Below are 27327 nucleotides of genomic sequence, written 5' to 3' on the forward strand. Positions count from 1 at the left end.
CCCGCCGCTCCGCTCCGCTCCGCCGCCCGGCCGCGGCCGTTGTGCGCCCGCCGCCCGCCCCGCCGCCCGCCCGGCACCGGCCGCGGCTGCGCACTGGGCCGCACGCGGCGCCGCCGCCTCCCCCATGTGATTCCCGGGGAGCGCCTCGTGCCCCAGTGACACACTTTCCGCCGGCGGCCCCGGCCCCGCGCCGCCGCCCGGAGAGACCGGGAACAGCGGGGGGACCCCCCCCCCCACCCCCCACCCCCCCACCTTGGGGCCGCCCCACCGGCACCGGGAGCGGCACCGGGGGCACCCGAGCGTGGCACTGGCACCCCCGTCACCCAGCCCGGCGCTGCCCCCTGCACTGGGGATACGGGGGGACGCCTGTCACCCCGCACAGCGTGGTCCCTCCACGGGGAACGTCCAGCACGGCGCCGTCCCCTCCCCTGGGGACACCTGAGCACGGCACTGTCCCCTGCACCGGGGAGCCCCAGGCGCAGCACCGGCACCCCCCGGCACCCTGCACGGCACCATCCCCTCCCCGGGGACACCCGGGCACCCGTGTCACCCACCACAGGACAGTCCCTGCGCTGGGAACACCCAGGTGCCCCTGTCACCCCACGTGGCACTGGGGACACCCAGGCACAGTGTGACACCCACACCCACACCCACACCGGGGATGCCGGTGCACGGCACAGCCCCAGCGCGGCACAGCCTGCCCCCCACCCCGACCCAGCCCCCGCTCTGTGCCACCCCCTGTGCCCCCTTCCTTGTCCCCAGTGCCACCGGGGCCGTGCGCTGCCTGCGGCGGGTGCCCGGCGTGGCACGTGCCTGGCAGCTGTGACCCAGCTTGGCCCCGCTCCCGGCTGCCGCAGGGGCTGCAGCGACGTGCCGTGCCCGGTGCCGCGGTGCCAGGGCAGAGCCGCCGCGTAGATCTGGGTCACGGCACGGGGGCCAGCCCATCCCAGTGGCACTGGGGTCTCTGTGGGTGCTCGTGGCTCGGAGTGGAAGGGGGGGTGGAAGGTTTTAGGGGTGCCAGCACCCTCCTGGGTGCCACGTGTTGGGTGCTGCCCTGGCCCCCAGCCAGGAGGAGAAGCGCGGATGTGCCAGAGCCGGGAAATCCTCGGAGCTAATCCCACGGGAGGGGAGGCCTCGGGCACTCTGGCCGTGCTGGGTGTGGGGTGCAGGGCTGTGCCGTGAGCCTGTGGGGTGCCTGGGGAGGGACAGCGGAGCCCCGCACCCCAAGGACCCCCCGGTGCCAGCCCCGGTGGGTGTGCGGGGCCATTCCTCAGCTGGGGGTCCCTGGGGACTCCCACTGGGTGCTGGGGCTGCTCCCAGCTTGCGGGGCACCCCCTGGCACTGGGGCAATGGGGGACACCCCGTCACCCCGTGGGAAATGCCCTTGCCCTGAGTCACCGGGCGGTTGCGCGGTGTCGTGGCTATGCCACAGACAGCACCTCCAGCAGGGAGGAACCCCGGCAGCTCCGGAAGGATCTGTGGGGCCAGGCTGGCACTGGGGCCAGGGGACCCGGGGGGGATGCCGGCCCTGCAGTGGGGGGGTCCTGGCTGCCCCATCCCCACTCCCAGTGCTGCAGCCGTGCCCGGGCTGTCCCCGGTGTGCAGGTGCCACCGGCCCCACGCAGAGCCTCGTTCCCCTCCCGGCACGTTCCCAGGGCCGTGGCAATTAGCCGTGACTCAGCCACGCATCTCGGTTCGGAAAACAACCCCGGCACCCGGCGCTGCGGCACACGGCACCCGGCGCCGAGCTGGCCCTGCACAGGGATGCTCACCCACACCCGGCGGCCCAGCCGCCCCGGGGGTCCCCAGGATAGAAGTGGGCTTGGGGGGGATAAGATAAACCCCGTGGGGTCCCACTGTGGGGCTGGGACCCTGGCCCAGCAGGTTGGTGTGAGGGTGCTGTGAGCAGGGTCCCCAAACGGGGAGCAGCCAGCCCCCCCCCCCCCCCCCAGCAGCAGGACAGGGGCGCTGGCTGGGGAAGGTCCGTGGGCAGCGGGGCTGGGGGCGGGGGGGCCACCAAAGCCACCGGGACGGCGGGGTGCTGCGTGTGCCCACTGGGCCCTGCGCCGGACCCCCAACAGCCCCATGGCTGAGCCATCCTGGAGACCCCCCCCAAAAGCTGGAGGTGTGCCCCGGGGGGGGGGGAGCTCCCCACACACCCCAACAGCGCCTGAGCCACCCAGTCTGCAGCGTGGCTCCCCCCCCCCCCCCCGCCAGCTGCACCCCTTATGCCGTCCCCCTCCAGCCCCCCCCAGCCCCTCACTGCCACGTCCCACGCTGAGGGGCTGGCCCCGGCCCCCTCCCCTGCAGCGGGGGTCCCGTGGCTCCCCGGGGACGCGGAGGCAACCGGGGGCTCGGCTCGGCTCGCGCCATGAGGGCCGGTGGCCGCGTGCCCCGGTGCCCGGGTTGCTGGCGGTGCCGTGCGGCCACGACACGTGACGGTGCGCTCCGCTTGCCGGCGAACGCCTGCGTGCAGAAGGATTTATTTTTACCCCGGGCTGGCCGGGTTGTTTACCTTGTTGTACCTTTTCCAGGAAAAGGGGGGGTGGGGGTGTGTGTGTGTCTCTGCTGGGGAGGGGGGTTTGCTCCTGCCTGTCACCCCCTGCCCCAGGCTGGGCATTGGGGATCTGGCAGGGTGCAGACTCCCCCCCCCTTAACCCTCCCCTCCTGTGCTTAGACACCCCTCCAAACACACCGCAGGGCTGCAGCATCCCCGTGGGGTCGGGGACACCGGGACTGGCTGGGTCCCCATGCCACCTTGGGGCGCATCGTGCCTCAGTTTCTCCACTTGTGAGTGCGACGCTGCAGGAGGGAGGGGGGCCCAGAAACACCAGCTCTCACCGCACTTGGGGGGGTCCTGCACCCCCCCGAGACCCCGTTTCTTCCCCACAGGGTCCCACCGCTGGCAGCGGGTGGGAGGGCAGGAGCCCCGGTGCGCTGTGGGGTGCCAGGCAGGGCTGGGCGCTCGGGGTTTTGGGGTGTTTTCCTGCCGTGCAGCAGCAGAGCCGTGGCTGAAAAGCCGAGAGCAGCCCTGGCTCGGCCTCCCCCGGCTCTCGGCCAGGGCCCGCGGCTCGGCGCTGCCAGGACTCGCCTTTCCCCTCCCCGCGGAAAGGGAAAAAAAAAAATCAGGTAAACAAGGCAGGCCAGGCCGGGGTGGGAGCACCCCACAGCAGACAGGGGCACCCCACAGCAGCCCGGCACCGTGGGGTGGGGTGGACCTGGGTTGGGGGGCAGAGACCCTGGGAGGTGCAGGGTCTGGGGATACAAGATGCAAAGGGGCAGGATCTGGGGGTGCAGGGGTGCACAGATCCCTGGAGGTGCAGGATTTAGGGGTGAATGCACCCCGGGAGGGTGCGTGGGCCCAGGGATGCAGGGAGGGTGCAAAGTTCCTGGGAGGGTGGAGGGTCTGGGGGTGCAGAGACCCCAGGAAAGTGCAGGGGTGCGGGGTCTGGGGGTGCAGGGACCCCAGGAAGGTGCAGGAATGCAGAGATTAGGGGGATGCTGGGACATGGGGGTGCTGGAGGGGTGCAGGGGCCCCTGGGGAGGGGGGAACCCCGGTGTGTTTGCTGGGCTGGGTGGGCTGGGAAGCCCCCACACGGGGAGCAGCTGGGGCGGGTGGGGGGGACCCGCTGAGCCCCCGCCTGCAGAGTGGGGCTGCAGCGGCGGGGGCCCCCCTCACCTGCACCCCTCCTGGCCGTGACCCCGTAAATCTCATGCGCTGATATTTGTGTTCCTGTTGCAGCACCACGGAACCCCGAGTCGCCGGCGGGGAGGGGAGGGGGGGGGGGGATGTCCTTCAGCCTCACAGCCCACCCCCCCCCACCCCCCCACACACACCTTGGGGCGTGCAGGCTGGGGAACCCACTCCCCTCTGCGGCCCCGTGTCCGGCCTTCCCGAAAAACCACGGCTCGGTGGGGATGTGGGGCAGCCCCACGGAGGGGACACGGCGGCCGCGGGCTTCGGGGCAGCGGGCCGGTTGGCGTCTGCGCCAGCCCGTGTGAGCGAGGCGCTGCCATCGTCCTCCTCCTCCTCCTCTTTCTTCCTCCTCCTCCTCCTCCTCCTCGGGTGCGGGGAGCCCTCTCCATCGCAGCGCGCCGGTTGCGGCGTCACGTGGCGCTGGCATGTGAGCCCTGCTCCATTTTTAGCCCCAGCAGCCTCCCCGCGCGGCGGCCCTGCTGCAGAGCCATGTGCGGGCGGGCGCCCGGCCGGCACGTGGGCCTGCCGCAGCGGGGACGGGGCACCGGGAACCCCCCCCCCTACCCCACCCCACAAACCACCACCACCACCCCCCCCCAACCCCGGGGCCCCGGGCCGACACGGCCACGCGTGGGCGAGCCGTGGGGGGACGCGTGTAGGAGCGCACGGCCACGCGTGCGTGGCGGCAGGAAGGCACGGCTGGTCCGCAGGGCTCGGCACGGAGGGGCTTCCCCGCATTATGGGGGGGGGGGGGGGCATCGCCAGCGTGGCCTGCGGTGGAGTGGGGACCCCACGATGCGTGGGGGGTGTTGGGTGCAAGGGGACACCCCCCCCCCCCCCTGCTCCCCACACCCCGCCCGCCCCCCCCCAACTGTGACGCGGCTCTGCGGAGGGGCACGTCCCCCACGTGTCCCCTGCGCATCCCCGGCACGTGCCCCGCGTGTCCCCTGTGTGTCCCCGTGTGCTGCGGGGGGGGGCGGGGGGGCAATGTTGTGAGTGGGAGGTGGGGGGGGTGTGTGCTTATGCAGATGTGTGTATGCAGGGGCTGCAGTACGGGGGGGGGGGGCTGCAGCGCCCACAGCCTGCGTGTGTGCCTGCAGCCCCTGATGGGGGGGGGGGGGCTTCATGCATGTGTGTGCGTGTGTGCGTGCATGTACATGTGTGTGCGTGTGCATGTACATGTGTGTGTGTGCTGGGGCTGCAGTCTCTGCGGGGGGGGGGGGGGGGGGGGCTGTGTGAGGGGGTGGTGCACGTCCTTGCACATGTACACCAGGAACCGCGCGCTCTGCAGGGCTGCGTGGGTGTGGGGGGGTGTGCACACGGGGACGGGGGGGGGCTGCAAACCCCGTGGGGTGGTGTGTGAGCCCGCTTCACGCAGGACAAAACCCGTCCCCGCAAAGCGGGACCACCCCCCTCCTCGCGTGGGGAGGGGGATCGTGGAGATGGGTCCCAGATACCCCCCCCCCGCCCCCTCCCTCGTCCGCTTTCCCCTGGGCGGGGGGTCCCCGCGGGTCCCCTCAGCCGTGGGGCCGTGCCGAGACAGACCCACGGTGGGCTGCGGGCCGGGGAGGGGGGGCGAGGGGGGCGCGGGACCCCGTCACGCTCCGGGCGGAGCCGCCGCGCTCGGGAGCCACCGGGCGGCCGCGCCCCGTTACTGCCGGCCCGGGACCCCCGCCCGGGCACCGCCCCACGCGGGACCAGCGTGGAAACCACCCCACGTCGCGGTGGGGGGGTGGGTGGTGGTGGGGGCGGGGCTGTCCCCGGGGGTGCCCCCGGTCCGTCCCGCGCGCGCACCCCCCCCCCCAAACCCCGCGCATGCGCACCGACCCCGGTTTAAAGGTAACCGGGGGTCCGCCGTTTCGTCCCGGCCTCGGCCCGCCCCCGGTACCGACCCACGGGACACCCCCCCCCCCCCCCCAATTCCCCGCGTGGGCCGCGGCCTGCCCCGAAGTGGGGAGGGGGGGGGGGCGGCGGCGGCGGGGCAGCCCGTGCCCCCGCGGCCCCCGGGGCGTGGGGGGGGGGGGTGGGTGGGATGCGCTGCGCTGATGGCGGCGGGGCCCCGCCGCCCCCCGGACCGCAGAACCGGCGGCGGGGCGGGTAGCGGGGCGGCGCGGAACGGCGGGGCCCGGCCATGAGGTCCACAGCCTTCCGGGCGGCCGAGCCGCCGCGGGGGGGGCAGCAGCAAGAGGAGGAGGAGGAGGAGGAAGAGGAGGAGGAGGAGGAGGAGGAGGAGGGCGCCGCTGCACCGCACCGCCCGCCGCCCCGCCGGCCCCGGGAGCCGCCGCCGCTGGGGGCACACAAGGGCCGCGGCGGCGGGGTGGCGGCGGCGGCGGAGCAGCAGCGCTGGGCCGGGCTGGTGCCGGTGGCCGGCGGCAAGCAGGCCGGCGCGGGGGATGCGGGCGCCCGGCCGCGCTACCAGGCGGTGCTGCCCGGGCGCGGCGCCGGGGAAGGGGCGGCGGGAGCGGGAGCGGGAGCGGGGCCCGCCGAACCGGGCCCTCCGCCGGCGCCGGCGGCCGCCGAGGGCAAGTGGAAGAGCGGTTCGCGGCGCGGCGGGATGGGGGCCGGCGGGGGCTCGCCGGGGCAGGCGGCCTGCCTGCGGCAGATCCTGCTGCTCCAGCTGGACCTCATCGAGCAGCAGCAGCAGCAGCTGCAGGCCAAGGAGCGGCAGATCGAGGAGCTCAAGGCCGAGCGGGACACGGTACGCCGGGGGGGGGGGGGGGGGGGGGGGCGGGAACGCGGCACGGTAAGGGTTAACTCCCCCCCGCCGCGGGAATACCCCCTCCAGGGTTAATACTTCCGCCCACCAACAGGTAAGTGCCCTCCCCCCCCCCCTCCGTGGCACCCAAAGGGTTAACACCTCTTTTCGGGGGGGGGGGCGGTGTGTGTTAACGCGCCTCCCCCCTCGGCACCCAAAGGGTTAACACCACCTTTTTGGGGGGGGGTGTGTTAACGCCCCCCCCCCCTCCCGTGGCACCCAGGGGGTTAATGCGCCTTTTTAGAGGCTTAACACACACACACACACACACACACACACCCCCCGTGGCACTTCGGGGGTTAATCTCCCTCTTTGGGGAGTTAATACACCCCCCCCCCCAGCACGCAGGGGGTTAAGGGGGTTAATCCCCCCCCCCCACCACCACTTTGGGGTGTAATACGCCCCGCGGGGGGGGGGCATCAACCCCCCTCCCCAAGATACCCAGTGGGTTAGTGCCCTCCCTCAAGGGATTAACGCCCCCCCTGAGGGACCACCCCCCCCCCCAAAGGATTATTGCCCCCCCCCCCCGGGGGGGGTTGATGCCCCCCAGGTATTGATGCCCCTCCCGGGGGTCGGTGTGTCCCCCCCCCCCCCAGACAAAGGCCGGCGGGGGGCGGGGTGACCGGCGGGGGCACAAAGGGCCGGGGCGGGGCGGGCCGGCGGGGGTTAACGGGCCGCCGCCCGTCGCCATGGCAGCGGGCCCGCGGGGGGGGGGGGGGCCGAGGGAGGGGGCGCCTTAAAGGGCCCGCGGCGCCTTCCCGCCGCGCGGGGGTTAACTTAAAGGGGCCGCGTCACCGCGGTCACGGGGGCAGGAGGGAGGGGTGCGGCAGGTTACTCCCTCGTGGGCCCGCGGGCAATCGCCCCTCTTGGGCACGACTTCCCCCCCCCCCCCCCCCAACCTGGGCGTGGGGGGCCCCACTAGACCCCCACCAGACTGCCTGCCTTGCCCCACGCACACAGGGGAAAGGTGGGGGGGGGTGGGGTGTGCGCGCTGTGTGTCCCCCGCCGTGGATATCACGCGTGGCCCCCCCCACGGGTGCGGCTGTGCGGCACCGCGCGCCCACGGCGTGTGCTGGAAGGCCGCGGGTGGCCCCGGTGGCGGAGGGAAGGGGGCCACCCCCCACCCCGCGTGGTGCACCCAGCGGGGCCGCGGCCCCCCAACAGGGAGGAGCCGGCACCACGGGGCTTCACCGCGGAGCATCCTCCCGCGGAGGGGGGGTCAAACCGCTGGGGAAGACCGGGACGGGGAGTGGGGGCTGCTCCCCGCTCCTCTCCCCGAGGTATATTCCCCACCCCCCCGCAGCCACGTCGTGCTGGGGACCCCCCCCCCCCCCCTCCGGTGCTTTGCCAAACGGACCCCCCATAACAGCCGACGGGGGGAGGAGCCGGGTGACGGGGGGGGGCAGGTGTCACCCAGCTCACTTTCTAACGAAGCCCATGTCTAATTACAAACCGCTCTCTGGGTGCTGGGAGGGGGGGGGGGGGGAGCACCCCCAAACCGCTCCTCCAAAACACGCGCAGGTTTGCAGCCGGCCGCAGCCCTGACGCCGCGGGGATGGGCAGCGCCGGGCGGGGGGAGAGGCAGCTGGAGAGCCAGTGGCCATTTTGTGCCATTTTGGACATTTTGGCCCCTGCCTGCCGGCACTCTGGTTAAACTGGTTTGGGGGTGCGATGCCCGCAGCACCCAGCACTGGTGGCAGATGGTGCCCTCGACCTCCTGTGTGTGTCCGTGTCCCCCCCCCCCGCCGTCCCCGTCCCCCCCCCACACACATTGGGACCGTGGGTGCGAGCTGGGGCGCTCCCGCCGAGCCCGATGGCTCGGGCACAGTCGAGGGGCTCCTCGCAAACGTGCCCCAGCACCCCGAGCGTTGCCAGGGCGTTGTGAGGCAAATGCCAGGACGGGCCCGGTTTGCTCCAGGCAGAACGCGCCGCAGCGGGGTGGCACCACCCCCCCGTGTCCGTACGTGTGTGTGTGTCCCCCCCTTCCCCATTGCAGACCGTTTCTGCAGGTGGGTGATGGCTCCGGTGTGGGTGCTGCGGGTTGGCTCTTCCCGGGGTGTTTCCCTGTTGCCGAGGGGATGTGCAGGCAGGGCACGGTGCAGGGGTGCGCGTGGGGTTCATATCCCCCCCCACCACCACCCCGGGAGCGTGCCCCCGCGGTGAGCCCTCGCCCTGCGTTGCAGCTCCTTGCGCGGATCGAGCGCATGGAAAGGCGGGTGCAGCTGGTGAAGAAGGACAGCGAGCGGGAGAAGCACCGCATCTTCCAGGGCTTCGAGGTGGACGAGAAGCCGGAGGCGGAGGCGTGCGAGAAGCTGCCACTGGAGTGTCCCCAGGACCTGCTGGAGCCCCCCCCGACCCTGCAGCCCAAGCACTTCCCCTACGGCAGGAACGGGAAGGGGCATAAAAGGTAGAGGGTGCCCGGCCGTGCCGGGAAAGGGGTGCGTGGGGTCTGAGGGGGGGGGAACCTTCCCTAAGGCTTTGCCCTCCATCCGTGGGGATGGCACTACCTGGGGCACGGAGGTGCTGGCTCAACCCAGCGACCCTTGAGCCGCTCGGAGAGACTGTCCGGCGCCGGGAGCGCATCCCGTCGCGCACTGGCTGGGGAGAACCTTGTGAAAACTTAGGCAAAGAAGAAGGGGGGGTTCCCCAAAATGCTGGGGAAGCCCCTCTAGCTTCCACAAATCTGCCTCCGGCCAGCCCCGGTGTGGGGATGCCGGTAGCCCCCCACGGCAGCCCCGGCGCAGGGGGAGGATCCGTGCACCCAGCTCCACTCCTCTTCCTCCCGCAGGAAGCCGACGTTTGGGAGCGCGGAGAGGAAGACGCCCGTTAAAAAACTGGTGTCCGAGTTCTCGAAAGTGAAGAGTAAAACTCCGAAGCACTCCCCGGGGAAGGAGGAATCGGGTGGCTCCTTGTCCGAAACTGTTTGTAAACGAGAACTGCGGAGCCAAGAGACTCCCGAAAAACCCAGGTCGCTTCTGGAGACCCCCCTCCGAGCCTCAGCCCTGCCGAAGGGCCCCAGCGCCCACCCCAAGGAGAAGGGCTTCTTCAGCAGCGAGACAGACGACCTGCCCTATCTCTCAACCACGGAAATGTACTTGTGCCGCTGGCACCAGCCGCCCCCGTCGCCGCTGCCGTTGCGGGAGCCCTCCCCAAAGAAGGAGGAGACTGTAGCAAGTAAGCGATGGAGAACACGCCGCGGCGCAGGCAGCAGCGTGCCGGCTGTTGGGGCAGAGCCGGCGGCTGGAGAGGGGCTCGCCCGCCTCGGGGCGGCTGCGGGAACGGGGCTCGGCACCCTCACCCCACGGCCGGTGAAGGGCCGAGTCCCGATCGCGGCAGTGGGAAGGGTGCAGCCGGCCGCGCCGCGCCGCTGGCTCCTCCCGCAGCCGTGGGTAGCAGCTCTGGTGCCGGCCATGGGCTCTCCCCAAACCACGTCTCCGGTTTACCCTGCTCCGGCTGAGCCGGGGGCACGGCTGGTGGCCCCGTTCCGCTCTAGCCGCCCGGTTTGCCGAGCAGCCTGCGCGCCCGTTTGAGCGAGGGGTGAAGCAACTTCCCGTTCGCAGTTGGGAAACGCGTCTGTGGCTTGTGCCGCCGTGGCACGGCACGGGTTCCTCCACGGGGTCACCTCCTGCCCCTGAATCCGGTGCCTGGCCTGCCGGCCGCCCCTTCCCAGCCGGTCTCCTCGGGTCCCGCAGCGTGGTGAGCACCGGTGACGGGGACTCGGGGCTGTGCCGGTTGCCGATGCTGCCGGCGGAGGCTGCGCTGGATGGCTGGGCGCTCTGGCGCGGGGGGAACTCGGCGTGTCTCCCCTCGGAGCGGCTCAGGTTTGCTTGCACGCTTGGCCCTGGGGGATGGTGACGAGCTCTGCCTCCCCCCGGGCCCCCCCTGGAAGCTCTCGACACCCTCAGCTGGTGGCACCTCCCAGCCTGGCTCAGAACTGGGGTTCGGGGGGGGGGGGCCCAGCCGCGCTCTCCAGGGGAAGGACGCGCTGGAAAGCAGCAGCGAGGCGGCGGGGATGGGGCTGGTGCGTGGGGGTCCCAGCATGGGGCTAACAGCCCGGCCTCTCGCCCCCACAGTTCCATCTTGGAGGGACCATGTCGTGGAGCCCCTGAGAGACCCCAACCCCTCGGACCTCCTGGAGGTACGTAACCGCCCCGGCGGGCGCAGTGGCCGCTGGCGGAGCCGTCGTTGCCGCAGGCGCTTTCGCCGGCTGTTGTCCCCGCTCCAGGAGAGCGGTTCACCGCATGCGGGGCCGGTGGCATCTCGTCCCCTCATCTGGCATAAAGAGCACGGCAAATCCCGGCTGCGGCGGGCGAGCTGGGGTGGGGGTGAAGGGCCAACCCCTCGGCGCCGCGGCGGCTCTGGTTGTGCCGGCGCCGGGTGGACGCGCTCATTCCCCCGCCTGTCGTTGCAGAACCTGGATGACAGCGTCTTTTCCAAACGGCACGCGAAGCTGGAGCTGGATGAGAAACGAAGGAAAAGGTTGGGAGCAAAGCGGGCGATAGGGTCTGGGGGTCCCCAACACCGCGGGTGAGCTGCACCCCCTCCCGCAGGGAAGGGTCCCGGGGGGCAGGGACACACACACACACACACGCACGGGATCCGGTCACCCAGGACGCAGCTGGGATGGGAACCAGCAACGCTGCTGGAGAAGGGACGTTCCCACATCGCTGCCAGCGCGGCGGAACCCAGCGCAGCCCCCGCAGCTCCCCGGGAGGGTCAAGGCTCCTGCTCGCGGGTTCTCACTGCTGGCGGGGCCGGCGGGGTGGGGGGGGGGCCCGTGTTTTCCAGGTGGGACATCCAGCGGATCAGGGAACAGAGAATTCTACAGCGGCTGCAGCTCCGAATGTACAAAAGGAAAGGGATTCAGGAGTCGGAGCCTGAAGTTACCTCATTTTTCCCTGAGCCAGATGACGGTGGGTGCCTTTGGCCTTGGGGGGCGGGGGGGGTTTTGGGGGGCAGGCAGGGGTGTGTAACACTCCGGTGTCCTTCCCACAGTGGAAAGCTTGCTCATCACCCCTTACCTGCCCGTCGTCGCCTTTGGCCGGCCCTTACCAAAACTGACCCCGCAGTGAGTACTGGTGTCACTGGTGGCAGTGGGGGGGACACCCCCACACCCCCACGCGTGGGGCCGGGCTGGGCACTGCCGGCTCATGGCAGCATCCTCGGTGCTGACGCCGGCTCTGCCCGCAGGAACTTCGAGCTGCCCTGGCTGGATGAGCGCAGCCGCTGCCGGCTGGAGATGCAGAAGAAGCAGACGCCGCACCGGACCTGCCGGAAATAGCGGAGCCGCCGGGAGCTCCGACCGCTGCCGCGTCGCGCCGACGGCCGCTGCCCCTCTCCTGCCTTCTCGTTGACGGACGGTTCCGTTCCTCCGGGACCCCGGTTTTGTTCTCTTGGGTTTCGAAACACGTTCCCCGGACTTGTCCCCCCCGCCCCGTCCCACCGTACCCGCCGCGGTGCCGGGCGGCTGCCAGCTGAGGTTTCCCACCGGTTGCTCCCGGGGGGGCAGCGGGTGGACCCCAGACCCTGCCTGCCCCCCCCCCCCCCCCCAGTCGATCTTCGCTGCCTTTTGGACGTTTGGCTCCGAGCCGCAGGCGGGAGCAGGGAGAGCACCGGGGCCAGGGGGGTGCCGCGTCCCCCCAGGGCTCTGTGTTTAGTTAGAAAAGAGGATAAACACCAGTTTGTGTCTGAGCGGGGGCTGCTGGGGGTCCTGGTGCTGCCGCAGCGAGGAGCAGGGCACCAGTAAGCGCCAGGAACCCTCTTTGGGGTTTGTTGTTGTTTTTTTTTTTTTTTTTTTTTTTTTTTCCCCCTCCCCTCTTGAGTGGCTGTAATGGGGTCAGAGGGGAGAGTTTAAAAACAAATGTTTTTTTTTTTTTTTTTTTTTGTGAAATAGAAACCCTATACGCACAATTTTGGTTTTTTTTTTTTTTTTTAAAGTTGTGTTTTATAATTTAAATGTTTCGAGGTTGGCGATGTGTGCTGTAAGGAGTTGGGTTGGTGTGAGAGCTGGGACTGTGGCCACTTCCCCACAGCGTCCCTGGACCCCCTCGACACCCCCTTGGCCCCTCGGGGACAGGACCCCCGCGGGTGGGTGGGGAGGGGGCCGTAGGGGGGGAGTGGGCGCCCCTTGTCCCCCGCTCTGGCCAGGCTCTCCCAGCCTGCCCTTCAGCAGAGATTAAACAGGAGAAATGTGCCAGCAGAGCCGCTTCTTTTATTTTATTTTCCCCCTTCCCCTTCCTGGGGTCTGCATCCCCCCTCCCCGGTTTTATTGTCTCTGTGGGGGGCTGCACTCCCCCGCCCCCCCCCCCCCCCCCCCCCCCCCCCTCCCCAGTTGCTTTCTGGCACCGAGGTTAATTAGCGGAAGGAAACTTGTTTAAAAAACGTTTAAAAAATATATTAAAAAAATGCAAAACAAACAAAAAAAAAAAAACCAACGGAAATCTGTTTAAAAAAATAGTTATAAACACGTTAGCAGTGGGTGGTGCCTGGCCTGCCCGCAGGGGGGTCACGCGTGGACACACCCGCTGCTGCTTTTTTTTTTTTTTTTTTTTTTTCTCCCCCCCCCCCCCCCCCCCCCCTAATAAACGAGGAAAACAGACGCTGCCTGCTGGTGTCCGCTTCCGCCCCGCGCGCATGACGTCATTTCCGCCGCCGTGACGCCACCCGCGCCGTGGTGACGTCGGCGCCCTGCCCGGCGCGCGCCTGCCCCCTGCTGGGCGAGCGGGAGGCGTTGGGGGGGTGGGGGTGGGGAGCGGGAGAGCGCCCTGCCGCTGCCGCTAGGGCTGCCGGGACGGCGGCGGCGCGGGGGCCGCCGGGAGCTGTAGTCCGTCCCGTGGTGCCCCGCGCCGCCGCCCGCCCCCGCGGCTGCCCAAGATGGCGGACCGGCGGCGGCAGCGCGCCTCGCAGGACAGCGAGGACGACTCGGACTCGGCCGCTTCCGACAGCGCCGACTCCGCCGCCAGCGCCGCCCGCTCCCGCTCGGGCTCCGGTTCCGGCTCCGGCTCGCCCCGCCCGCCGCACCGCCCGCCGCGGGGCGCCGCCGGGGCCCTCAGCGCTGGGCCGCGGAGCCGCGGGGCCGAGAGCGCTGCCGGGGGGGCGGCCAAGAGCGCGCCCGAGTCGGAGTGTGTGAGTGGGGGTGTGGGGGGGCGAGGGGGGGGCTGGAGAGCTGAGGGAACAGAGGGTTTGGGGGGGGGGGGACAGCGGGGCCCCCCCGGGGCGGGTCTCTGCGGCCCCCCCAGCGCCTTCCCCCCGCACCCCGGGGCTGGGTCCCGGCCCCCCCCCCCCGCAGCGGGGGGCGGGCGGGTGGGTTTGCTGCCTGGCCCGGCCTCTTCCCCCCCTTTATCAACCCTGACCGGCCTTTTTTAAAGCGAGGGCATTAAAAAAAAATCCCTCGCGGGGGGGTTGCGGTGCTGCTCTCCCCCCTCCTCGGCAGGGCGGTTCTCTGGCAGTTTACAGCTGGGTGCGATTTTGTCCTGTTGCGGGTTTGTAGGGCCGGTTATTTCCAGTTCCTCCTGACTCGCAGCGCGTTTCTGGTCGGTTGTTTTGGCATTTGGACTTACCTCATTAATGCATTGGCGGGTTTTATTTTTGATTGGAGGTTGTTTTTACCGCACAGTTCGATCAGTCTGTTGTTCTACTAGAAACTTTCCCTGATTTGAGCTGTTCCACTTCATCCAGCGTCTTCTCCCGGACATGGGGTTGTGTTTCTATCACCGGAGCCTCTAGCAGATGTCTGCCTGAGCTTGGTCCTGCTCAGCATCTGCTCGTTATTCCTGGGCTCCCACTTTAAGTAATCCTCTTGTCCTTTCTCGAGTTAGCTGTCTGGCCCTCGGTTAGCGAGGGAGGGGAGCCTGGCTTCTCTTCCGATGTCGCTCTTTTCCTTCCAAAGCCCCCCAGCAGTTAGCACAGTTTGTGTTTTTTTTTTTTTTTTTCTTGAGCTGCCTTTCCCCAGCAGAGCTCGCTCTAGAAGGATCTTTGAGAAAGGTACTGGGAGCCCTGAATTTGTCTCTTCTTTCTCAGTCGCTGAAGCTGAACTTCCAAGGGCAGGTGCGATAGGACCAGGGCCAAACCTTGTCGTAATCGTGTCTGGGATCGTAGGATGCCGCAGGGACTTGGCTGCTGACCTTCCCCTCTGCTAACACACTTTTCTCTCTCTCTCTTTCCGCAGGAAAGCGAGGATGGCATCGAAGGAGACGGTGAGTAGTGACTCTCTGGCGTTACAACTGCCATTTGCCTGCAAAAACTAAAAACCAGACAAAATGCCTTTTCTGATAGTTTCGTGGTGGTTGTCATCCTGAATGTTAACTCATAATAGTCGCAAACGTGAGATGCAGGGGCAGCGCGCCCCAAACTCGCCCTTGCTTCCTCCCGTGTGAGCTGGCAGTGGTGTTATTTGTGGATGCTTTGGTGCTGGGCACTGGCTTCCCCTTGGAGAGGCTGTTCACTGCGCCTGTGCCAGCGGTCGCCCACGGCGCGGCGCGTTACGCTCGGGGAGAAGCTGCGTTTCAGCTTCTGCCCTGACACCAAACTCCTTTTTCTCCCCTGCAGCTGTACTCTCAGATTACGAAAGCGCAGAAGACTCAGAGGTAAGAGGAGTCTCTGTCCTGGTGTTTAAAGGGTTCTGCTGAGTGTCTGCATCTCGCATAATTTTAGCACAAAACCCAGTTTATGTCCTTCGTTCTCTTCCACTGGCCCTGGCGGCAGCGATTGCCTTTGTCTCAAGAGAGCAGCTCGTGTGCGTCGCGCCAGCCGCGCAGAGGCTCGGAGCGAGCCGCGCTGCGGCGTAGTCATCGCTGCTGCAGAGGAAGGTGGTCTCTCACGGTCTGGGCCCCCTCGCAGGGCAGTTCCCTCACGCCCAGCCCTGGGGAGAAGCTGCTCTGTGCTGCTGGGGGGGGGGTGGGGGGGAGGGAAAAACGCCTGGCTCCTCAGACTGGGATACTGGGAGCAGGATTTGCCACGGCTGAGAAGGGTGTGGAAGGAAGTGTAGCATGCTGGTTGTGTTTTAATTAGTTGAAATTAAAAAACTTAAGTGCTGGGTTGGAAGCATCCCAGGGAGCATCCCCATCTCTGCATACAGCAGCTGGAGGGGTAATGCACCCTGCGAGTGCTGGCAGCTCTTCTCTGGGTGGGTGCTGAGCAAATCCCCCCTCACACGCACTGAGACCCCCTGCCTGTGCCTGGGCAGCAGCCTGTGGCTGTAGGTTTCCCTGGATTTTTAGTTCAGAACTTCTAAGTTTAACATTTCCAGGAAGTTTAGAGAAGTTCTGGTTTCTAATGATTACGGTGAAGGTTTTCTAGTAAAAACCCTTCCCTTGAGAGAGCTGTTTTGGGGATTTTGACAGGGGCCACAGTCAGAGAAAACGCAAAACAAGGCAGACGAAATGGAAGCTCACAGGGGCTGCTAATTTGTGAATGGATCTCTGCCGTCAGCGAGGAAGGAGCGTGGTGGGCTGGGCTGTGGAGGTGGCACGTAGAGGGTGAGGGGCAGCTCCCCATGTTCTCCGTGCAGCAGCTCTTCAAGCCTAGAAACCTGCGCGGAGTCTCCCCGGAGGCTCGGCGCGCGTAGCAGAGCAGCGCTGGTGCACGCCGGGCGGTCGGAGCAGCGGGGGTATTGCATCACTGACATGCCAGGATGACTCTGTTCCTGTGCCTAAAAATAATGCCACGTCTGGGTTTCCCCAACGTAAACAAAAGGAGCAGTTGATGTGCAAATACGCTGTGTTGAAAGAGAAAAATAGAGCAGTCTTTTTGTTAATCACGCAGAGCTATTTTTAGTGTCAGTTCCAGCCTAAGCAAGGCTTGCAGGCTCCTGGAGGGTGAAATGAGGTCACGCTCCTGCGAGCAGAGTGCTCCGAGTGAGTCAGCTGAGTAACTCCAGGGAATTTGGAAACGCGGCGCTGGCTGGATCCGGGCCCTTAGTGTGGGAAGGAAGGGACAGTCTGAGGGCCCTTGTTTGCTGGTCTCTGCGGCTTGCACAAGCCCTTCCCTTCCAGGGCGGTGCGAGGCTGTGGTTCTGTGGGGGAGCTGGTCCTGGCTCTGTCCTAGAAAGCCTGACTGTTGGATCTGCTCTCGCTGGTGGGGGGAGGTGTTGGGTTTAGATTTTGCTTTTTCCATAAAAATGCGGGGATAGGCAGGACTTTGAGAGCTAATCCTCTGCTTTGAAAGAGTTGGGTCTCTAATGACTGGAACAGGGATCTAACTCCAGATTGGGGGACTTGCGTGAGGAAATTCCTGGGGGACCTGCTGCTAAAGGTGCGTGTTTGAGCAACTGGGGCTCTTTCAGGCAGAGGAAGAGGATTACAGCGAGGAAGAAAGTGCCAAAGTGGAACTGAAGCAGGATAGTAATGATTCCTGTGAGTCAGCGGCAAAAGCAGAGAAAGGGGATGAGAAACCTGACTCCAAAGGCGCTGTAACTGGTGAGAGGCAAAGCGGGGACGGGCAGGTAGGTGTTAAACATGCGTTCTCTGGGCTGTGGGGGGCTTCTCGCAGAGGGACTGCTGCAGTGGTAAGAGCTGTCTGATTTTGACAGGAGAGCACTGAACCTGTTGAGAATAAGGTTGGGAAAAAAGTCCCCAAGCACCTGGACGACGACGAGGATCGGAAGAACCCGGCTTACATCCCACGCAAAGGGCTCTTCTTTGAGCACGACCTCCGAGGGCAGACGCAGGAGGAGGAGGTCAGGTACGTGAGCGTCCCCCCCGGTGTCTGCCTCTCTCTGGGAGGCTGAGCCCAACTCCCTGCCCAGCGTTTGGCAGCACAGCTCCTTGCTTTGGCGTGAAGCGCCGGCAAGGTCCGTACTTCGGTTGCCTGCGTGCAGTGTCCTGCCAGGATGCTTTAGCTCTTGGTTTTGAAGGAGAGACTGAGGGTGTGCAAACAAAACCAAACCTGCAAGGAAAGCTTCTTGTCGATGAGCGGTGACCCTTCTTGCTGCTCTTCAGAAATAGCAGTGGGTAGACCAGCAGCTGGTGGGCAGGAGGAGTGGGAGGAAGAAGAGACGCTGTGTCCTCTGCAGACCCTGCCCTAGAGCTGCTTGGTCTCTGTGTGTGGGGCTGGTTGAAGCTGCCACATCTCCTTGGCTTTGCAACAACTTCTTGGTCCTCCCTGTGCAACTGTTCCAGGCCGAAGGGTCGTCAGCGGAAGCTGTGGAAGGATGAGGGCCGTTGGGAGCACGACAAATTCCGGGAGGACGAGCAGGCCCCCAAGACCAGGCAGGAGCTGATTGCGCTTTATGGCTATGACATCAGGTCAGCTCACAACCCCGATGACATCAAGCCGAGGAGGATGCGCAAACCCAGGTGAGCAACGAAGTCAAACTGGAGCCTGGCTTGTTCCTGATGGAGATTCTTGTGCCAGGCGCTTCAAACGACAGGTCTGAAGCCCCAAAGGGGGAAAGTCCCGTGGTTGGCTTTGGCACTGGGGTGGGACGCTGGTCCTTGGAGTTCTGGATGCTGCATCCAGGAGAAGGGTTCCTTGGCACAGCATCACCCAAGGATGTCTTTCCAGTCCTTTGGACTATTTTTCTTCCTCAGGTTTGGGAGTCCTCCTCAGCGAGACCCAAACTGGTCCAACGAGAGGCCAAATAAACCCCCAAGGCACCAAGGTGCGGACAGCACTTCGGCTTCCCCGCGAACCTTCACCAGCAGGAGCTCCGCGGGCACAGGGAGGATGCCCCCACCTAGGAACTACCCGAGGATGGGGGGCTACAAAGAGACCCGTCCAAGCTACCGAGCTGCAGATGCAAGTGTCCAGCATCTGTCTCGAAACGGCGAGCAAGCTAAACAGGAGACCAGCTATCGAGCAAAGCGTGCAGAGCAAACCCCACCGCGAGACAAATCCCCCGAGATGGAAGCGGCACATGTCCACAGCAGCCCGGTGAAGGAGGAGGTTGCTTTGGAAAACCAAGCCACGGCTGCTGATGCTGCACAGCCACCGCCGGACAGACCAATTGAAAAGAAGTCTTATTCCCGGGCCAGAAGGACCAGAATCAAAGCTGGGGATGCGGGGAAGCTGGCAGACGAAGTGCCCGCTTCGGAAGGGCTGACTCCTGTGCCTCCAAAACCTGTGCAAGCCGAGACATCCCCCCCACCAGCCAAGAGCAGTAACTGGGAGTCGCCAGTAGAATCCGGCTTGGATGGACTCGAGCAAGAGATGACTCAAATGAATCTCACTGAGCAGAACTGGACCCCGGGGCAGTCCCAGTTCGTACAGCCCCGGGAGCTGAGGGGTAAGTGGGTGCAGCCTGTTGGTTTTCCACTGCAGCCCCAGCCAAATGAAATTCTGCGTTCGTGTAGTCAGAGCTGAACTGTCTCTGCCTTAGTCCTGTCTCAGGGTAGGTACGTGGTGGCGATGCGTGCTGCTGAGAAGGTGCAGTGGAGGTGGTTAGAGCGGACGAAACAGAAGAGAAAAAGGGGATATTAAACGTTCTGGTGTAGGTTAATTGAATTAGGGCTGGGAAGGACATAAGAGTAGATACTTTCCCTCTCTGCCCTGTTTTGGGTTGAGAACGGGGAAGCTTCAGTGAAGCTGAAGGCCTGTGTGAGGGGCAGGCAACAGGGACTTTATGCGGTGTGAATCACGGTGAGACCAGCTGCTGCATCAGGAGTCAGAGTTCCCGAGATAAAGAGCTTTGTGCTGGGTTGGCAGGTGAGGGTAATGGGTAATCGGGCTGCTGTAATGTCCTGCTAAGAGCAGGAGGGAACTTTTCTTCTGTTTGCCAGCTTGTTTCCTAGCACTGAGATTTGGTTGCCGCCAGCTAAGTCCTGACTGGGATTGGCAAATTCATTTGTGCCTGGCAGGAGGAAGCTGCTCTCTTGGCAGCAGCAGGGAGGCCGCTGAGGGAGGGCTATGGGGCAGAGTCACCCCCGTGCCAGCAAAGGGCTGAGTTCTAGTTGGGCATCCATGCGAGAGGTCATTCAGGTATAATTATCTCTTTGCAGAAATAGAGTCTTTTCTGGGGAGTGCTAGAGTTCTTCCTGAGGGAAATGAAACTGGAGCAAGGAGAAGAAAGCAACTTTCTGCTTTCATAAGCATCTCTTGAGGTTTAGGTCATGTAACCGTAAGTCATATCGTACTGATATGACTGGTAAAATATTTGTGTGAGCAGACCCTTGGTCTCGACTGTGGGTGTGAGTAGACAGGATTTAAATATGCCAGTAGAATGAGGGTTCAGAAATGCTGTGATTTGCAGTTGAGATTATGTACTACAGTTTTTATGCTTAAAAATAAAACATCCTAACAAATTTACCATGAGGCAGCTCTAGACTGCGGGTAGCAGACCACATTCTGTCTGTAAGAAGGATGTATTACTCTCCTGCCCCTTTGTTTCTCCCTAGCAGGGAAGGCAGGTGCTAATTCTGGGAGGCATTTGGCTAGGTGAGCCAGCCATCGGGTCGTTCTGTACCTACAGCATGTATGCCTCTGCATGTACTTGCAGTATCGGTGATCTGTGGGCACTTCCAGGTTTGGTTTTGTCCACTTCTGCTCCTCTGGAATTGCCTGTGATCAATTTGGCATTGTTGTTTTAAATGTGCGCCTGTAACTTTGTTGTTTTAATTAAAAGGAGCTCCTGATAAAAGTGGTTACGCCCTGTAGAGGGTTTAAACTGCAGCTTACCCAGCCCCACATGGATCCTTGTTTCTGCTCTGAGTTGGTCCTTGTCTCAGCAGGAATAGAGCTTAGGACAGGACCTGGATTTCAAGCTGAGGATTTTTTTTTTTTTTTTTTTAATTAGCAAGATTTAAAAGGTGTTGAACAGTGTGGATGATTGGCACAACAGCTTATAATTTGTACTGAAATATTTAAAATGGTAAGCTGAGAAATGAAGTTGTTAGAAGGTTTCTCATCATGAAAGCAAGAGCTGTGCCTGTTTGTAGTACAATAATGTCCCCGGGCTGCAGGCGCTCGTACGGCCAGTGACGGGTGCCTCCTCGGCGGGTGAGGTGGCTCTTTACTGGGAACAAATGCAAACCATAATAACCAGTTTGTTTCTTCCTCAGGTATTCCTAACCATATGCACGTGGGAACCGGGCCACCGCCTCAGTTTAACAGGATGGAGGAAATGGTAAAGCATATCGCGGGGAGCGTGACTCTTGCTTTTAGAAGGGCGGAAGCCCAGCATTGATTTGTTTCTGGGCTGTAGTAATTAGAGGCTGCCCGTGATACCTCAGCCTTTCCCTTTTGTGGGTGTTGATTAGTTTTTTTGCCGTGTGACCCAGATAGAGGTTTGCAGGGGCTGGGGGGGGGGGGGGAGCGGGTCGGTGCTCCCTCCTGCTGACCCTCGCCGATCCCTTCGGGCTCTCGCAGGCGGTGCAGGGGGGCCGCGTGAAACGCTACTCGTCACAACGGCAGAGACCGCCGGTGCCGGAGCCTGCTCCCCCCATGCACATCAGCATCATGGAAGGGCACTACTACGACCCACGTGAGTGTTTCGCTCCCGAGGCTCCGTGTGTGCTCAGCCCTGAGCAGCTGGATCAGGAGGCCCCCGGGTCCTGTTAGGGTTGGGAAGGTTGGGGGCTTTGACTTCCCTTTCTTTTGGAAATAGCGTCGCGGTGTTGTCTCGTACAGCAACTAAAAGGCTGCTCTGAGCCTCCCTGGTTGGTGTTTGAACCCAGTGCAATATAATCAGTGTTCCCACCTCCCCTCCCTGGGCAAGGGCTCTCTAGGACACCTCTTTTCTTCATGAGAACTAGGATTTGAAATCAGAGCAATGTCTTTGACATTTGAGAGTGGGGAGAGTTACCGGACAAGACTGAGGATGGATTAGGAATTACTCCAGCGTTTAAAGTGTTGGAGAAGAAATTCCCCAAGTATTCTCCTGCTTTGTGAAGGGAGTAGGAGGCGTTTCTGTGGGGAGTATGTAGCATCCGTGAGCCTGGTAGACTGCGTGTGCCGATGGGAACGTAGCTCACAGCACCACCTTCAAGTCTTGTAACCATAGCTGGCGGGGGGGTGTGCGTGTGACTTGCTGCAGTAGAAGAAAATTCGGTGGAGCTTTGCCTTACCAACCATTATGTGTTGCAGTACAATTCCAGGGACCAATCTACACCCACAGCGAGAACCCGGCCCCGCTGCCGCCCCAAGGGATGATCGTACAGCCAGAAATGCACCTCCCTCATCCAGGTGAGGAACCAGCTCCCCAGCCGGGCACGGGGGCAGCTGGTACCCACGTTGTGGTTGTGCCCGGGGGCGGCTCAGCCTGTGCCGGCGGGGGATAACGCTGGTTTCACACGGCCTCTGTCACTGGGAGAATCCACTTCCCTTGTTTCTACAACACAGAGGAGACCCGCTTCCCTCATGCGGTGAGGCTGGATCAATATAAATTTTAAGGAAAGAAGAACAGGCATTTCTGGCCCTTGCAGCCAGCGCAGGACTGCGGTGATCTGAACATTTTGGCAGCCTCTAGCTGGATGTCTGCAGGTTCTGTGCAGGCCCTCCTGGCTGAGTCGCTTCCCCTTCAGTGGGGCGTTTGGCTCTGCCAGCTGTTGTGCCAGGCCGGTTCTTCAGTCCCTGCTGCTTGCAGAGGAGAAAAGAAAAGCAGAAATGAGAGCTGTTGAACTGTCATGTTCTCTGTCTTCCCTGCAAAAACTGTTTCCTGAAGTGGATGTGTCTGGTTCCGGTGAATCAGGACCCTGGCAGCGGGGAGGGGGCCGTGCTCCGCTGTGCTGCGAAGCGCTTCCCCTTTTCCCTCCCCAGCACACGAGTGCTTTTCCTTCCTGCTGCCGCGGGGAAGGCGCAGCCGTGCTGACCTGCTGGCGTGGGAGCAGCCCCAGCCCTCCACGGGACGCGCTGACTGTACACGCGACGTCACGTTCCGTTTATTTCTGTCGCTTCCCAGGTTTACATCCCCACCAGACGCCAGCCCCCATGGCAAACCCTGGGCTGTACCCTCCGCCAGTCTCCATGCCCCCGGGCCAGCCCCCGCCGCAGCAGCTGCTCGCCCCGACTTACTTCTCCCCTCCTGGAGTCATGAATTTTGGGAATCCTGGCTACCCCTACCCGCCGGGAGCACTGCCCCCTCCGCCCCCTCCTCATCTCTATTCCAACACACAGGTAAGCCAGCTGCGCTGCGCGTCTCCATCCTGAGCAGGAGCCGTGGAGGGCAGATGGGATCCTGTGGAGTTGGGGGTATATTCTCTGGGGATTCCTGGGAGAGAATGTGGAGCAGCTGGGCGGCTCCGCGGTGGGAGATTGTTTACTGTCATCCCCCTCCCTGCTTGGGGCGGGTAACTGCAAAGGACGTGGCTGCCCTGAATTTAGGGTCTAGTGGATGAAACGCCTGTAGGTTGGCTCTGAGAATCGAGGTCTTACCATACAGAACAGGGAAAGTGCCCCCCGGGAGCCTGTGAACCTTTACGTCCCCTCCAGGGTCCGTGCTAACCCAAGGGCACCTCGAAAATTGCTTTGGGAGTCCTTTTGGTGTGAGGTGGAGGCAGGAGGCTGGGAGTGGGCTGGTGCTGCTCTGTGGCGCTGGCCGGGAAGGCCCTTGGTGTGACCAGCACAGGGCTGGCTTCTCAGCACCCGACCTCTGTGTGTGCAGTAGCCACGGTGCAGTGGGGAGGCAGATCTCTCTTTGGGGAGGCAGATCTCTCTTTGGGGAGGCAGATCTCTCTTTGGGGAGGCAGATCTCTCTTTGGGGAGGCAGATCTCTCTTTGGGGAGGCAGATCTCTCTTTGGGGAGGCAGATCTCTCTTTGGGGAGGCAGATCTCTCTTTGGGGAGGCAGATCTCTCTTTGGGGAGGCAGATCTCTCTTTGGGGAGGCAGATCTCTCTTTGGGGAGGCAGATCTCTCTTTGGGGAGGCAGATCTCTCTTTGGGGAGGCAGATCTCTCTTTGGGGAGGCAGATCTCTCTTTGGGGAGGCAGATCTCTCTTTGGGGAGGCAGATCTCTCTTTGGGGAGGCAGATCTCTCTTTGGGGAGGCAGATCTCTCTTTGGGGAGGCAGATCTCTCTTTGGGGAGGCAGATCTCTCTTTGGGGAGGCAGATCTCTCTTTGGGGAGGCAGATCTCTCTTTGGGGAGGCAGATCTCTCTTTGGGGAGGCAGATCTCTCTTTGGGGAGGCAGATCTCTCTTTGGGGAGGCAGATCTCTCTTTGGGGAGGCAGATCTCTCTTTGGGGAGGCAGATCTCTCTTTGGGGAGGCAGATCTCTCTTTGGGGAGGCAGATCTCTCCCTGGGGAGGCAGATCTCTCTTTGGGGGAGGCAGATCTCTCCCTGGGGAGGCAGATCTCTCCCTGGGGAGGCAGATCTCTGTGGGCATTGTGGTGCTGAGCCCGTGGCCGCCGTTGGAGCAGCACACGGCTGACACGCAGTGGCAGGCGAGAGATGTGCACGCTCCCCGAGCCCTGCAACCTCTCTGACCTTCCCGGCTGCCCTGGGCTGATCCCAGCTGCCCTGACAGGGAATCCGCCAGCTTTTGGGGCAGATCCCGAGCCCACCCCCCCCCGGGCAGCTGGAGGGGATCTCGGTGTGGAGGGGAACTGTTACCTGCCTTGTCGGCAGAAAAGTGCTAGCTGCTGCGGTTGCAAAGCCCAGACATTGTATGGCAGTTGGGAAACTCTGCGGGGTGAAGGGAACCCATCTGCTGCCAACTTCATTCCGGCGAGGCTGCGGATTGCCGCAGCCTGGGCCTGCCGAGAGCGGGGAGAGCCTGTGAAGGGGCAGGGGTAGGCGGGGTGGGGGGGGTCCTCCAGGAGTTGTAAGTGCTGCTGTTCTTCGTCGCCTTGGGGAGCACAGCACAAATCAACACCCCCCCCACCCCCCTGTGGCTACTCCCCTTCGGTGCCAGGCGGTGGCATCTTGCCACAGCCCAGGTGTGGGCCGTAAAGGCTGCCCGAGCCACGCGTGCACCCTCGCAGGGGGTGCAGCTTTCTGTGCATCCCCCCCCCAGCGAAGAACGCTGACCCTTCTGCTCTCTGGGGAATGCAGGCCCAGTCCCAGGTGTACGGAGGGGTCACGTACTACAACACTGTCCAGCAGCAAGTGCAGCCCAAGCCTTCTCCGCCCCGAAGGACGTCCCAGCCGGTGACTATCAAGCCACCACCTCCTGAGGTACCGTCCCCCCGGCGGGCGTCTGCGCGTGTGTGGTGCTGTGCCGCTGGGGTGCACGCGATGCTGCAGCCTCCCTCTCCCACCCAAAAAATACGTTGTTCCAAGGGAATCTTAAACTGTCTGATCTTTGACATGTCCCAAACCTCAGCTTCTCGTTGCAGGTGGTAAGCAGGGCTCCAGTTAATTTGAATTTCTAAATACTTTAAAACTAAACCCACGTAAAAAGTAAGTCCAAAGTTGACTCTTGCTTTTTTTTTTTTCCATTATTTTATATTTTTTAAATTTGCTTAGGGTAGGAAACAGAACACTTTAGAGAGAGGAAAAACCCCACTCATAAGCTAGGAGGCAGTGACTTCCCTGGGAGAATAAATGTGGAGACCTTAGTAGATAATTCAGGCAGCAGACTTCAAGGCTTTCCAGAGATGAGAGCCATTTCCCTGCGCTGGGAACGGTTTCCTCGCTGCAGTGCTGGGAGCTGTGTGTGAGTGCGTGCCAGAGTGCCACGTGTATGTTTGGGTTCCTCTTTAATGTCTTGCTCACCGTACGGGAGCAGGGCGAGCCCGCGGCGCGGCGAGCCCAGGCCTGTGCCGCCGGTTTCCCCGTGGTGGGGGGGGGGGGGGGGGGGGTGGAGGGCTGGGAAAACGCGGAGCGTTTGTAAATCCACTGCGAGATTATCTGATCGAGGTGCCCTGTGAAAAACGTTTAAACCGTGGGGAGAGCTTGGCCAAAGGCAACTGGTTGTGCCCGGAGTGGGCACGGAGGAAGCCGGAGGCGTGGGCGGGCGGCAGTTGCGTTTTGGCAGCCCAGACGTGGGGGGGGTGTTTGCTTGCAGGACCCTGGCGATAGCGCTGCACCCCCCGCAGTGCGGTTTTGGGGGGTGGGGTGGGGTGGGGGGGGTGTTTGTGTGCAGCCTAAGCCTCTACTTTTCTTTCCTCTTCGCCCCCAGGACAACAAAGGTGAAAAATCAAAGGAGAGGAGCAACACGTAGGGATGCGGCCGTGGGAATCCCAACGCCAGACTCGGCACCTCGGCGAGGAGGAAGCTCCGTCTCGGGAAAGGCTCCTTCCCTGCGCGTAGGTGAGGCAGCGGGATGAAATCAGCTGCACCGTCTTGTGCTCGGGGCCGGGCACCTTCCCTCTCTGGTTTTACCGGTGCCCTCCCGAAAACCATCTCGCCGCTGCTGAGCTGCCCTCCTTCCCCCTCCCTCGCTGGGGCACAGAGGTCACCAAAAAACCAATCCCCAGAGTCGGTCCTTGGCCACAAGTTCTCGCAATTTCTCTGTTTTACTAAACGTCTGCCCTTTTCCCTCTCTAGGGTGTTAAACTCGACTGGCTTGATTGTGGTCTCTGTTTTTATTTAAGAAATGAACCAGCTCCTTCAGTAAAGCTGATTTGTTTCTTTTGGGTATTTCGAATTTGTTTGTCTGGCTAACCGGGACGTAACATCCCCTGCCCCCCGTGGAGACAGCTGATAAGTTAATTCTTCATTTTAATTCTCATTTTAAATTAGCAAGTTTATTTCTGCCACTCTTTAAGGGTAGGAAGGGCAGCTGAGCGATAGGAGTCTGTCAGGAACGCGCTGGCTGTGCAGCCACCACTTAATTTAGAAGCTCCTCCCGTTTCTTTTTCCGAACAAACCCTGTTGGTAACTTGTGTCGTTGGCACTTTCTGTCCGTGTGTGTGTCCAAGCTCTCAACTCGCATCAGATGGGAATCCCTGTGCAGGAGCACGGGGTGACCCCCTTCCCCGCTGCCGCAAGCACACCTTGCAGAGCCGGGGGGGGGGGAGTTTTCCACCGCCCCCCCCCTCCCTCCTGCACCTCTGCCAAACTGGCGGCAGAGAAGGGAGGTTTATGGGCGTCCAGGCACCTCGACGCTGCCAGAACAGCCCTGCCAGCAGCCAAACCAGCTAGACGGGGCAAGCAGAGGAGGGATTTGCTCCTAGCGCTTGGGTGTTGGTGCTGGGGAAGTGGAAGGGGTTGTTGTGACCCGCCCCGACGCAGCCAGCCTGCGCTCCCAGCCCCCGCGCCTGCCACCCCCCAAACCAGCCGTCCCCCGGGGACCTCGGCACCCTTGTTTCCCTCCCATTAAGGACTGGGAGACGCATCGGCCGGGACCGCGGCGCCGAGCGTGCCAAACCGGTGCAGCGGCCAGTCCGTCGTGTGTGTGTGTGTGTGTGTCCCCAGCCCCGTGGCGCAGCGCCGCGCCGCCGCTCTGCACCACGCATCCCCCGCCGGTACCGCAGCGGCTCCGGCCTCCCAGGCACGCTGGGGCTTGGCCCGCGTCCTCGCGGCCGTTTGCAAATTGCATTAGGAAACTTGGCAGGGCGAGAGGCTGCCGAGTGCCGCCGCTCGCCCCGAGCACGTGCCGGGGCGGCGTGGGGCAGTGCCAGCTGCTGGCGCTGGCCGGGGACACACACACACACACACACACACACACACACACACACCCCCCTCACTGCTTGGCCTCCCCGTCCCCACCTGCGGCGAGGGAGGGGTGCCCAGCAGCCCACCTGCCCCGCTCTCTGGTCGAGATCTTCTCATGCATGCCCGGCTCTCCAGCAGAAATCCCTTCTTTGGTGTTTGTAACTCGATGACCTTTTGTACCTAATTTCAGATGTCGAAGCGCCGTTTTTAAAAGCAGAAATCCCTCACGTTTTCAATGTAACTGTTTCTCTGCCTTAAGGCTGAAATGTATCGTTAACATATCGGTCGCATGACGGAAATCCTGGACCTTACAACACTGTGATGGGTTTTTGGTTTTGTTTATTTGGATTCCTGTCCCTTAGGAGTGCACATTTGTAACCAGCATTGTATCGGCACGCAGATGAGA

General features: G+C 63.5%; 2 protein-coding genes across 4 annotated transcripts; both read left to right on the forward strand.

The window, feature by feature from the left end:
* Positions 1-5961: 5961 nt before the first annotated feature.
* On the forward strand, positions 5962-12651 carry MSL1 (MSL complex subunit 1). The gene is made up of 8 exons (XM_042787256.1): positions 5962-6395; positions 8636-8859; positions 9241-9626; positions 10526-10590; positions 10864-10931; positions 11241-11365; positions 11448-11520; positions 11643-12651. Exons 1-8 carry the CDS (start codon positions 6252-6254, stop codon positions 11731-11733), a joined length of 1176 nt encoding a protein of 391 aa, XP_042643190.1. The 5' UTR covers positions 5962-6251; the 3' UTR covers positions 11734-12651.
* A 637-nt stretch (positions 12652-13288) lies between these two features.
* CASC3 (CASC3 exon junction complex subunit) lies at positions 13289-27240 on the forward strand. 3 transcript variants are annotated; one of them, XM_042787236.1, is made up of 14 exons: positions 13289-13577; positions 14620-14647; positions 15000-15037; positions 16735-16893; positions 16981-17132; positions 17570-17746; positions 17981-18675; positions 20447-20511; positions 20754-20868; positions 21471-21569; positions 22285-22499; positions 24375-24497; positions 24646-24722; positions 25444-27240. In XM_042787236.1, the coding sequence occupies exons 1-13, from the start codon at positions 13326-13328 to the stop codon at positions 24679-24681; spliced, it is 2154 nt and encodes a 717-aa protein (XP_042643170.1). In that variant the 5' UTR covers positions 13289-13325; the 3' UTR covers positions 24682-24722; positions 25444-27240. The 3 variants fall into 3 exon arrangements, with proteins under 3 accessions (XP_042643170.1, XP_042643171.1, XP_042643169.1); XM_042787237.1 differs by having other exon boundaries at positions 24659-24722; XM_042787235.1 differs by lacking the exon at positions 24646-24722.
* Positions 27241-27327: the final 87 nt, after the last annotated feature.

This window comes from Tyto alba, unplaced genomic scaffold (assembly GCF_018691265.1).
Source record: "Tyto alba isolate M040663 unplaced genomic scaffold, T.alba_DEE_v4.0 Super-Scaffold_12, whole genome shotgun sequence".
Lineage (NCBI taxonomy): Eukaryota > Metazoa > Chordata > Aves > Strigiformes > Tytonidae > Tyto > Tyto alba.

Excerpts from the sequence above, each read along its gene's own strand:
- MSL1 (XM_042787256.1), top strand. The coding sequence starts at position 6,252 with ATGGGGGCCGGCGGGGGCTCGCCGGGGCAGGCGGCCTGCCTGCGGCAG. Across the intron at positions 11,366-11,447 it reads TTTCCCTGAGCCAGATGACG|TGGAAAGCTTGCTCATCACC; the intron begins GTGGGTGCCTTT and ends TCCTTCCCACAG. Across the intron at positions 11,521-11,642 it reads TTACCAAAACTGACCCCGCA|GAACTTCGAGCTGCCCTGGC; the intron begins GTGAGTACTGGT and ends CTCTGCCCGCAG.
- CASC3 (XM_042787235.1), top strand. The coding sequence starts at position 13,326 with ATGGCGGACCGGCGGCGGCAGCGCGCCTCGCAGGACAGCGAGGACGAC. Across the intron at positions 15,038-16,734 it reads AAAGCGCAGAAGACTCAGAG|GCAGAGGAAGAGGATTACAG; the intron begins GTAAGAGGAGTC and ends GGGCTCTTTCAG. Across the intron at positions 16,894-16,980 it reads GGCAAAGCGGGGACGGGCAG|GAGAGCACTGAACCTGTTGA; the intron begins GTAGGTGTTAAA and ends TGATTTTGACAG.